General features: G+C 41.8%; 1 protein-coding gene across 1 annotated transcript in view; it reads left to right on the top strand.

The window, feature by feature from the left end:
- Positions 1–12,851, top strand: part of DSCAM (Down syndrome cell adhesion molecule) — a 237,084-nt gene that overhangs the window by 194,841 nt on the left and 29,392 nt on the right. Inside the window, exons 20-22 of the mRNA XM_008577256.1 lie at positions 4,623–4,738; positions 8,342–8,491; positions 12,285–12,419. Of these exons, the coding sequence (XP_008575478.1) occupies positions 4,623–4,738; positions 8,342–8,491; positions 12,285–12,419 (401 nt within the window). The remainder of the gene's footprint in view (positions 1–4,622; positions 4,739–8,341; positions 8,492–12,284; positions 12,420–12,851) is intronic.

Here is a 12,851-nt window from a genome sequence, read left to right on the forward strand (position 1 = left end):
TGTTTCCTAAGCAAATATAAGGACATTTTTGCCATCACATGGAACATATCTAGACACATGCACTTGTGTTGAGTTGATCTGATAAAACATCTGGAAAACAAATAAACACGCCAGATCACTCTATTTGTAATAACAGATCTACCTAATAAAATAAATTTTCTGATGTAGACTTTAAAAATATGTTAGTTGGTGACATTTAAAATGAGGAGATTTCACATAGAATTTGGCTTTCTGATGTTCCCTTGAAAATGCTCTGGCCACACTGGGCACAGCCTAGGTGATGCTGGGTGTGACTTTTGCTCACCACGGCAGCCCCTGCCCTCACCCCACCCCAGTCCACTTCACTGATCTGCACCCCCAGCAGGGTTCCCGCAGCTCCCCAGAGGGCTTCTGGGCTCTACCTCTCCTTGACTCTGCTTCCTCCCACCTGTTCCGGCCACCTGCTCCATTCACTCCCAAACCATAAGTCATGCCTCTGCTCAAAGGCTATAAACTGTGGTCATGTTTTCTGCCATATTTGACATTTGTTCAGTTAGGATGACTTGCTTTCGCTTCTCCTGATGTCCTAGAATGCATCCCTACCCTTCCTCATTAGCCCCCAAGCAAGATATTAGAAAGCACCCTCTTTATTAATAAATCAATTACTTTGGTTGAAAGACCACCTATTGATAAGAGCAGGAATTAATCATGGTCTTCTCAGTTGACATTACCAACATGAAATTAGGAGCATTAAAACCAGTAATCACTACCACGTGTGATAGTTAAAATGGTTTTCCTACAAATGATGAAAATGATTGAAAAGAACAAATTTCCAAGCTCCTCAAATAGGTGGATTTGTATGGGATTAATTTCAAATTAAAAGCAATACTTCTAATCATGAAGGGTTGGTTCAATTTAAGTTTTGCAGGTTAAAGGGCCAAGCAACCAAAGACCTGGTTTCCTACACTATCAATATAGGACCAACCACATTTCAGATGTGGCCCAAGGAAGTCTAGGCAGGTCATGTCCATTGGCAGAGAAGGACACTGAATTGCCGTCCCTGATCTGTGCTGCTGTTGTCTCTGGGAAAGCTGAGGATGTGGCAGGATAGTGCAGTGAGGAGGAGACAGAGCCCAAGTCTGTGTTCTAAGCCTCACAGCCACTAGCCAGCTTCCTGATCTTAGGCAAGTCATTACACCATTCTGCACCCCACTTTCCTCTTCTTAAAAAACATATAGATTCAGAATTGCTCCTAGATTTGTCATTCTGTGATCTGGGTGAATGTAATATTTATCTTTCAATGTGTTGCACAAAGAATATCTGCATATTTCAGCAGGATTATCTGTCCCAGACTACAAAGGCAGATGGCACTTCAGGACAGAAAGACAAGCTAGACAGTCTAAGGTCCACACTGCTGGGCTCCATTTCACCCAAGCACATCACCCCAGAGAAGAGAGACTCCATCCATCACCCCCCAGATAGAAAGATTTTCCTTCCGTTTATAGAGGCAAGAATATTAAAACAAGCAAACAGCCTTCTGAGAGGTGAGACTGGTTTACTCTAAGAAACTAAGCAACACATATTTAACATTCCAAAGATCTCGGTATTAGTAAAGGAGCTGGTTGTAAGCAGAGAAAACTCAGACTGAGAGTTTAAATTAGTTTATCTTTTTGATGTTCATATTTTATATACATAATAAAAAATACTCATCCGAGTGTTATAATGAGATATGCTCCTAACAGTCCTGCAGTTATTTTACTCTTAAAGAATGCTCCATGTCCTATTTTGGGGGTGGGTGGGATGTACAGACATCTTCATTAAGTTTTTCTTCCCACACAAACTTTAAGGAAATATTAAGACTTTGAAGAGTTGTAGTGACTGAAAGTAATTTATTGTCTGACCTGGGAAATACTGTGCCCTGCAAACCACCCTCAGCCCCTTCTTCAGTGTCAGTGTCATTTTATTCATACCACCAGATGGCAAATGCATGGTCAAAGATTATATTTCAATAATAACTAATATATTCAGCATATCTTATATCATATGAAAGATGCAATTTTGCTTCCACAATGAAAACATTCAGAATCTTTTTCCAGGTCGCAAGTAAGGTTTCTTCAAGTAACTTTTTTTTTTTTTTTTTGAAGGCTTGCGGCTACTCTAATGACCAATTATTATAATTTTTGAGGATCAGCCTTCCTATAACAATAGATTATCAAATGTGGCAGCAAAAATTAATATAATGAAGCAACTTAGTTGTAACCTAATAACCCTTTCAATGAGAAGGATATTATTGATCCAAAGCAAAGCCTTTGGGGCCATGTCACTTGGCTCACATCATACCCCTGAAATACCATGATTTATTTAATGAATATCTATCAAGCACCTGTGTTGGCCACGTACTGTTCTAAGTTCAAGGGACATAGAGGGAACAGAACAGATGAAAATATCTCCCTTGTGGGGTGTATATTCCAGTGGGAGAGACAGATAATTAATAAGATGATTCAATTAAATATATGCTAGAAAGTAATAATGCCAAGGAGACAAAATTAAGTGGAGATGAGGAGAGGACTCACAAGGAGTTCCCATAGCAGGGTCAACCTGGCTCCATTGAAAGGAAGGCATCTGAGTCAGGCCTTGCAGGGGTGGGGCAGTGGGGAGTATGGTCTAAGCCAAGGGAGCAGCAAGTGCAATGGAAGGGAGGGACAATCAGCCCCTGAATCTCAAGGAGTGCTGGGCCATTCTCTTGCCTTCCCACTGCGGGCCCTGGCAGCACAGTCGTTCAAGGAGTAGAAAGAGTTTACCCCCAGCCTTGACTATCCTTGTTCATAAGGTTTAGTCATATTCTAGGTCTCTGTGCCCATTGCAGTGGTTCACGGCAGTTATAAGCTTGCTTCCAGTGTCTATCTGAGAGCAGACCTCTATTGTTTAAGTAGAGCCTGTGCTTGGTGTCCACAGCTGTTCAGTAGAGCAGCCACTGGCCACCTCATAGCCACTCATCATGAGCAGAAGGAACTAGCTCACGCTTCTATTTTTGGTACAAGGACAAGCTCAAGTCCCTAGTGAAGTTTAAACAGATCTCTCTGATATTCACAGAGGAACAGCTCCCCATATGTTGTTGTGGAAATATACCTTGTCTAAGCATGACATAAATGCAGCCCCCCAAGTCACCAAAATGCACTTCATTTTGTACAAGTATTGGGATCTCTGCATTCTTTTCTCTTTTTTTTTTTTTTAACCACAAACAAAATGAAAAGTTAGTTAAGCAAGTAATTTGAAAGAGTGTAGAGACCAGGTGGAAAATCAGGCCAAACGTTTGAATTTGGGCTCTGCGTAATTAGTTAGCATGATGTAGGTACATAACCCAGTTATTCATAAGCAGAGCAAGAAATCTGGTTCAAGGTCAAGTCCTAAGCAGAAATGCTACACCTTTCAGAAATTGTCTTTTTCGTGGGATGTTTGGTTTATTCTCCATGAAGAGTATGCACGGACCTCAGCAGGCAAACATCTAAGGGGTACTTGAGTAAGCTTGACTTTCGGATTATTAAATGTCTATCAGCCACTTGGTTCAAGAGATGACAAGTTCTCATTGACAAGGAAGGATCCATGGAGGCAGAGCCCGGGGAGTGGGTGAAAAGCACTGAGATGGGGAGTGGCTAGCCCTTTCCTGTCCTCTTTTAAAAAGTAACACAGAGGTGAACTGTCATTGAGTGAACTAGGCTCCAGAAATCTTTCTCAAAATAGATTCTGACAATTATTGAGCTGGATTTATGGATGCCAGATGACCCCATTGACTGAATTATCCAGATGACTACTGCTTCTTAGAGGGTGTTCTGGTAAACATTATTTTAACATCTAGTAAATTCTTACACTTCTGTAAAGACTGAGCAACCATCCTTCTAATGTCGATTGCTAATTAAGGCCTTTATCGACTCTTTTAGATCTTTTGTTCAGCATGAAGATTTTTTTTTTTTTACTGCAGGCTGTAACGGAATACGATTATGCCTGCAGTTTTACTACCTATTTTCATTTACTTTTAGAGAACAACTCACTCTAAGAGTAATTTTCTGGTACACAAATTTTGAGATAAAAATTATTACAGTAATTGCTTCTGTTTTTTTCATTCTGAAATGCACTATTGGTTGGGAAACCTGAACTAATGTCAGGGAAGCTAACAAGTTTTGTGATTTGTTACTAGAACAAAAATAAAGACACCAGATATAAATACAAATCCATTAGTAAAACCCCCATCCAGCGAAGAGCTGGTGCACATGCTTTCTCCCTTACCGTACCCAACACAGCTTGTATCTGACAAATAAAAATGTTGCTCATTTTAAAATTGCTTTTCATTAGTTTCATTGAGCTTTTACACAAAAAAATGAGAATTTTTAAAGGGCTCTATTGATAGACGAAGAAGCAATCTATATTGACAATTAGTATTTTCTGAACCTCCCTAGTCTGCTGAAATTTAATGTTAATGAACATGATTTGAATGAAGAAAAAAAATCTCCTATCATGTGCTTTTTCCTCTCCCCCTGAGGCATTTACATAATTAGACAATAAACCAGGTTTGTGTACCAGCGCGACTTGGCATAACGTAACACTGGACTGGATTTGTTAATGCATCCTCTCTATTTTATTCCCAGTAAGAACACCCGGACTTCAGACACCCTGAGCAAGCAGCAGCAGACTCTGAGAATGCACATTGACATACCCAGGGCTCAGCTTTTGATTGAAGAGAGAGACACGATGGAGACCATTGGTAAGGTGCCCTGTCTGCTACTTTATACAATGTGCCTGATATCAAGCCTCGTCAGCCCAAATCCTGGGACCTGGGAAATGTTAGACAGGGGAATATCTTGAATACTGCATGAGTGCAAAAGTTAGAAGGTAGAGAATTGTCATTGGGAGCAAATGTGGAAAAATTTACTTATATACACCTCAGTGGTGGCCTGGGACAGGAGTTTCCCAACTCCAATCCGTGCTGGGTCTTTCTTGGGGAGCCTATTGATACCACTCCAACAAATAAATGTCAACAATCAAATAAACCCAGGAAGGTCCACACACTAAAGCCCCATCTTGGAAATCCACTCTGGTCGCCTCACCAACTCCAATAAGGCCAGCCTTGATTAAGGAAAACCTTTAAACTCTACATAACACTTAAGCAACTGTCTTTGCAACTGTCTTTCTGGGGTGCCGACCCCCCGGCACCCCAGAAACATCCTGGAGCTCTTTCCTTCACAGCACTTTTGGAAATATTAGCTCCCTTGTTTCATAGTTTTGGAACAGCACTGGAGAGATTTTGTGGCTCCTTCACCCAGAATTCCAGGTGTCTTGACTCTTCCCAGCCTCTTTCCACTCTAAGTTCACTGCCCCACACTGCATGCCTAGATAGTTCTATACTTCAGAATCAGAGACTTTATATTTCTATTGCAGTAATAATCAGAATAGCTAACATTTATTGGGAACTCTCTAAATGTCACGTACTTTTATAAGCACTTTATGTGCATTATCTAATTTAACCTTCCAACCATCACATGGCAAAGTTTGCAACTACTTTTGTAACTGAGGCATAGAGAAGTTACTTTGGTAACTTGGCATAGCTTGCCAAGGTCACATGGACAGGTGCAGAACCAGGGTCCCCACCTGTCCACCTGCTTCATCACCATGCCATGCACCTCTGGTACAGGCTGTCTCCATCTGCTTCCATACCAACAGGAGACTGCCAAGAGCCCCTCACCTTAGAAGTCCCGCCAAGGTTTCTGGTACCCATGGAAACAGACTCTGAGGCAGGTTCCCAAGGCTGCCTCTTTTCAGACTTCACTGTGTTTGTTTTGAGAGGTGTCTGTTGGTACTTGCTCCAAGGGCAACCCTTTCTTGTGGTCTGAATAAAACTGCCGGACTTCTTGCACATACCCCAGATACTTCCCACCTGGAAGGCAGTGGTAAGAGATCAGGTGGGCAGAACATCCCCTCTGTCACCCGTCGCCCCTCCCCAACCCCCACCCCTCCTTTAGTAGGTTCTAGTACAGCAGTGGGACTTCTTGACCTAATGGCTCCTAAACTCTAAGGCCTGGGCTGCCCTCACTGGATTCACATGTGGTTCACGCTTAGCAATACTTAGAGAAAGGTTGGTCAGGTCCAATGTAGCCCTCAGTCCACTGACTTCAGTTAAATACTTATTACTCCTATTGAATGGGGAGGCACTGCTTGCCCTAAAATACGCAAGATTTTATTGGCTTGCTCACATCAAGATAAGGCACCATGTTTTCTTTTGATTATATACATATATATATGTATGTATATATATATATGTATATAATCAAAAGAAAACATGGTATAAATATATATATATATATTTCCCCCCAGTGGTATACCTGGAATCTCTTTTATTTAACTCAATAGATTGGGCATTAAAACTAAAATTTCCTTTGAAACATTAGTTCAGAAATCAAAACGTAATTCCTTTGACCATGTACTTTTATAAGCACTTATGTGCATTATTTAATTTAATCTTCCAAGCAACATAGGAAAAAGGTATTACTTTTGTAACTGAGATGCAGAGAGGTTGCATAGTTTGTCAAAGTCACATGGTTATAATATTTGCTAAATCCTCCTCTCTAGAGTTAATAATCCTACATATAGCTATTAAAACAGATAGCTAGATGGAGCCTGTGAATGGTACACAGCCTCCCAGGAGCTAGTCACTGCTGGCTTAATATCAGAGAAAGTCTGCCAGTCATTTCTGTATGTGACTCTTAGCCAGAGACACATCACAGGCCAAGCAGGATCATCTATTATCAAGAGTCATTTACCTCCTGGTGATGCCTGACACTTGGTCGATGGCACTTTCTAATTATTGGAAAAGTAGAACTGTGGTGCTTTAAAACTCTCTGAACTCTGACTACAAGAATTCAAAGTTAGAGTGATATTAATTTCTAGCCAGAATGAATGGTTAACCTCATGATCTGATGGACACTTGAAATTTCCCATTAAAAGTTTGTAACCTAGCCCAACAGATAATGTGGTATGCTCTTAGCAGGGCTGCACATTAGAATCTGCAATGCACCCATATTATTGATGAAAAATGAACATAGACATGGAGCTTCTGGTGCCAAGTCTAATTGTGAGAAACTGTCTCTGTAGAAAGCCATCTTCTGAGGGTCGGACCTGGTGCCCGCTGTGGTGCCAGCCTGCACCGCACCATGTACTGGGATGCTCACAGACATCTTGGCATCCGTTCCCTCTCTATCTCTGCCAAGAAATTTTATTCTAACTTCAAGAGGCTTTCCTTTCCTGCCAGAGCCTGAGTAATTGGATTCTGTACTGTTCATTCTGTTCAGAGCCTTTTTTGGGCACAGAAGTCTAGCTGTGTTGTTTACAACTTTCACATTACTGTTCCAGTGTCGAGGCGCACTGTAGTCCCGGCTGACTGACACACTCACATGAACATCACCCTGAGTGCAGTCCTTGAAAATGTATGGAAAATCCATATATCCTACCAAAGTTTGCCTGGGGGAATAAAGCTCTTAAGAAAGTGTGAAAAGTAACAACAGGGTAATGCGAAACCTGGACAACCATGTAATGATTACACAGCTCAAGCAACTGCTCCTTCTACCAGCACCGAAGCGCTCAGAACTGATCTGAACCCAGCCTCCTGCCTCTCTAACCTCCAAGTGCCTACACCGGTAGGACTTTGGAAATCTGACAAGTGAGTCATTTTAGGAGAAGTCAATTAAAGGATGCTGTAGAGTGATTAAAGCTCACAAGAGGTGGGAAGAAAAGGAGCATACCTCGAATACTTTAAAATAGAGCAGTCAATAAGCTCTCGAGACTGGCTTTTCTCTTCTTTTATTCCCTCCAGTCATCTGCCAGGTTCAATAAGACAGCCAACCCCAGAATAGAGCACTGTGGTGGTGTTTTTCTAGTCCTCAAACAGAGCTGCCCAGCAGCCATAGGGACCCGTTTTCAATGACAGCCCATCTCTGGGTGGTGCTGGCGTCACTGATGATGTCTCAGGTGAGTTTTTGACACACACATCAATCCCCAAAACTTTATTAAATGGGCAGCTGCAGCAACAGGTCCCTAAATCAATGGTCACTTAATGAAAAGAAGCCAAGCTCCGAGAGGGAAGAGAGGCCCGTCTCTGCACGTTGGCATTCTCTGTATTTAAGTTATGCTCCATAGCTTCTGTTTTTAATGCTCCAGAGTGATCCTCATACAGCGTTTGTATTTTTAGTCGTTTTTGTTGCTTTAGATGAGATTGTTATTGTTGTCATCAACGATAACACAAGTGCCTAAGGAGAGAGAAGGCCCAGGAGGCATTTAAACGTGTCTGGCTTTCTGTGTCCCTGCTGTTCCGTAGATGATCGCTCCACAGTCCTGTTGACAGATGCTGATTTTGGAGAGGCAGCTAAACAAAAGTCCCTGACGGTGACTCACACGGTCCATTACCAATCGGTGTCTCAGGCCACCGGGCCTTTAGTGGATGTTTCGGACGCTCGGCCGGGAACGAGTGAGTGGTCCACAACGCTTAAAATGTGTGGGTGTTACTAATGCTGAAAACATATTAATGCTCTGTCACTATCAAATGAAAATGTGGGGCTTTTCAGCCCTAGGCCTAAGAAACAAATGGGTATAATAGCATTTTTAATTGGGACATTGAGTTTTTATTGTTTGATTTTAGCTGTTATTAAAATCGTGTTAGTTGAAGCCAATAATTTTTGGTGTTGGTTTACTATGAACAGTTCTAGAAATTTCAAGTTAATTTAGTTTTTTTTTTTTTTTTTTATTTAGACAACACAAGAGAATGGGAAGTTAATTAGCATTAGCGTGTATCTAATGCATGCCAGGGTCGCGATAGAAAGAACTCCATGCATGTTACCTTTGCAGCAGTCTTGGAAGGTACCCACTCATAAAGTAGAAACCAGAGTTCCTATTTTACAGATGAGAAAACTGAGTCTCAGAGAAGTAAGGTCAGCAGCCCAAAGTTTAACACATAATAAAAAGTGAAACCAAGATTTGGCTGTACATGTCTGTCCTCAATGCTTATGTTTTTTCTCCCAAACATATTGTTCAAGAAAAAAATATACTTCTGGCTAATCTGGAGATTACGTTGGGTTTAGTTCATATTTCACTTATAAAATATGGAAATTAATTACTGCAATGAAGTTAAGTCCCCTAATATATATCTAGAACTTATTAATTAAATATTCTAATTTCTTCATAATTGGAATTGTTCCTAAATCTCTTTAAAGACTGAGAAATTGATGTTCCGATTATCATCATTTCGGAAGCTTTGATGTCTAGCTTTTAAATATCTAATCGCTCTCTGCAAAAATTTATATTCTTAGTACGTTATCATTAGAAAACTAACTAGTATAATGTTAAAAGCTCCTCTTCATAAATCCTGGCTTGCGAAACATTTGCAAAATTCAGTGAGCTCCAGAAGCAAACCGGCTAATTACTAAACAACATGGTAATATGCAGGAAACAGCTCCAACAGGTATAGAAATTCATTTGAAAAGATGTTTTCCCAAGAACGTGCTAAAGTCTTTTCATTCTCCCTTTTGTCTAACCTTACCCCTTCCTTCTTTGATGACATCAGTACCTTCTGAGGACATGAATGGGACATGAGTGAGAATCAGCTTTGCAAAGGGGTGTGCATGAGAGCTTCGCTCTTAAAAATATTTCAAGGTCTTTGATGTTTCTCCTGCCATTGGCTTCTTTATTGTGGCCTCCCTGATCTGGCTTCCAGCTATGTCAGGATGCTGCTGGGGTGGGTTCTGAGCCACTTTTTGCTGTTAACCAGGAAAGATTATAGAACCTGAACAGATTGGATTTTTACATTGGTGCATCCTCGGCTTCAGCGTTCCTTTGGCCCAGTCAGCACAGAAGTCGTTGGAGACAGTAGTAGGAGAACAGGAAAAATACAAGAAAACAGGGCAGACGCCCCAGGTAGTGTTCCTACCTTCTGTGTGCATAAGAATCACCCAGGTGCCTGTTTAAAAGATGATTTCAGGGCTTCACCCCAGAGATTCTGATCCAGTTGGTCTCTGGCAGGGCCCAGATATGAACTGTAATGGACGTTGTGGTGATTTTCATGCCGGTTATATGGACCCCTCCTTGAGAAACACTTCCCCAAGAGTTATAAGCATGCCCTGCAGAACGGGAGAACACGTTCCCCAGGCCCCTGTCTTTTAGTGCAGCGGTGCAGGATCCCAGCATTTGCCAAGCTCACAGCACATCAGTTCTTCCTGCCAGGTAAAAAAGCAACATGCATTTGCATCTCCCTTTCAATGTCCCACTAGCAGAGAAAGGCATAAAGGCTAGTCATAAATAGTTAAGATTGGAGAAGAGGCAGAGAAAGAAGGCCCAGGAACCTTCTGACTGCATGGTCAGCTGCAGAATAATGGGAAAGTTGATTGAATGGCATTTAAAATATCCACAGAAACATGAATCTGACTCACAAGCAGAAACTGTAAGCCAGTGAAGGTGGGTGGCAGGCGGGACACACATGGGAGGGACACGCATGAGCATCATGGATATAAGGTTGTAAGCATGGCTGTGGGAGTTTAAGAATTCATTCATTCAGCATTCAGAAGTATTTATGGAGGCTTTCCATTACATATATGGCTTGTGCTTGGCGATGGGGTCACATCATGAGCAAGATGCAAAAAGACATTCATTTCATTCCTGTAGACATTAGACAAGGAACCAAAGTATTTTTCATTTCTCAATAAGTGCTAGATTAAAATAGAACAGAATAAAAAGATGGTGAGTTTACAGGGGTGTGGGAGCAGCAGAAGGGGGCCGCCTTGGAGCTGAGTCCTCTGGGAAGACCTCCACTGAGGAGATGCTATGAACCAAGATCAGGGCCACAGCAGGAGCTGCCTGCCAAGCTGGGGAGCAGAAGGGAAATGCAGAGAGCACAGGGGAAGGGTGAAGGACCCGACGAGAAACAGCCAGCCCCGTCCTGTAGGCCTCATATGCCCACGTCATGTGTCATGCGCCATGCATGTGCATCTCTTTGTGAGAGTGTGGGATGCTCTGCCAAGGATTCAGCCTGATGATCCCATGGAAACACTGCGGCTTATAGAACAATGTTTCTTTCCTTTTCAGTGAACTCCACTGAATAATGTTTACAGACATCAGGCAAATCTACTCAAATTCATGCATCAGTCTCTGGTTCCTCCCAACCGCCAAATGAGATTATTCATTTAGCATCACAGAACACTCTGTATTAGTAAAAGATCTTCGGGGTCATTTTTTCATTAAATGTTCCCCCAATACCACAGTATGAGGAACTGACAGTGTTCCATTATTTATTTAGAATTAGAAGTGGTGGGTGACTGGCCCCCTAGCACATTACTGCAGAAGTCTAAACCTGTGAACTTCCTGAAGCCCAGTCCCCGCTTGCTGCTTGTGTCCAAGAGCTTGTCGCCTGCGTCCAGATGTTCTACCTGTATCAACACAGTCCCATGCAGCAGACTCTTCTCACTGCAATTTGGCGTTTTTATAGAAATTCATTTATGTTCTCTGATTTCTCAACTACAAAAGATATTATTCTGCTCTGTATGTTAGGACTGTATTGTCATTGCAGGGATTATTTTTAAGAAGAGTATCTAAAATATGTTGCTTACACACTAAATGCTTGCATTGTAGTAGTTATGTTTCTAAGCATTTTATTGGTTTGCCAAGAGTCCATAATAACAAATTCTTATTATGAGGATGGGAGAAATCATGACAATTTGCTGTTTATCTCTTTCAATGTGTGAAAACACATTCCTTGGCTGTGTCTGCTGCTGTTTAGTTCCTGCCTTTCCTGTGGAATATGACACACTGGAAAACTGGGACCCTTGTCATGTCCTTATTCCCTACACCAGCCACAGTGTCTGATACACAGTAGGCATTCAGTAAATATATTTAAGTACTGATCAACTGTCAAGTTCTGAAATCAGAATAACGAGAATGGAAAACGAAGAATGTTTGTGGTTTCAACAGGACTTGGGCGATCACTTTAGTTCCTCTCTCTGTTCTCCATTTCCTGAGACAGCTGATCAACTGGGTGCCTGTATGTCTTCACCCAGTGAGAGTTGTCTCTTTTGATGCATACGTAGCCTCTTCCCAGCACACTTTGCAGAGACTTACTCACAAGATCAGTACCCAGGAGAACGTGCATATCAGCTTTTCTACTTGCAAAATGTGCAAGGTTATGTAGACATGTGAACTGATAAATATTAATCTTGACTCTTTTTTTTGGTCATATGTACCTGGAAGTCATTCATTCATTTCATTTATTCGTGCAGAGAGCATTTGCCAAGCACCTGTATGTAGCACTGAACTGGGAAATGAAAGGACACAGCTTCCGTCCTTCCTACCTCTACTGTTCAGCTCCTTTCTGCATCACAAGCCTTCTCCAGCATCTAGTTTTATGATTTCTAGTAGGTATTGTTTTGTCACACCCTCTAAATTGAGTTTTCAGCCTTCCTGATCAACCCACCAAATTTCCCACCACCATCTTCCCAGTAAAGTCAGGCTGTGCTCCATCCCTGACCAAGGACTTGCTGCTCAGGACATGTGGGCCTTGTAGTTTAATGAGCCTTCCCCATGTGCCCAGGGTGCTCCAGCACATTAATCTCACTTGAGTTGCACAACAGCTCTATAGGTTGGTGGTGATGTTGCCCAGTCTCAGCAATGGGGAAACAGACAGAACCAAGGCAGCCACTTGGCCCGAGTTACACAGCCAGTGAGTAGTGGAATGGACCTCAAACCCTAACTCCAAAGCCCCAACCCTCAACTACTATGTTGACTTTAGGTAGATATGATGCCATTTAAAGGATATAGGGACTAAAGAATAGATTTCATATATATAT

This window comes from Galeopterus variegatus, unplaced genomic scaffold (genome assembly GCF_000696425.1).
Source record: "Galeopterus variegatus unplaced genomic scaffold, G_variegatus-3.0.2 Scaffold1470, whole genome shotgun sequence".
NCBI classification, from domain to species: Eukaryota; Metazoa; Chordata; class Mammalia; order Dermoptera; family Cynocephalidae; genus Galeopterus; species Galeopterus variegatus.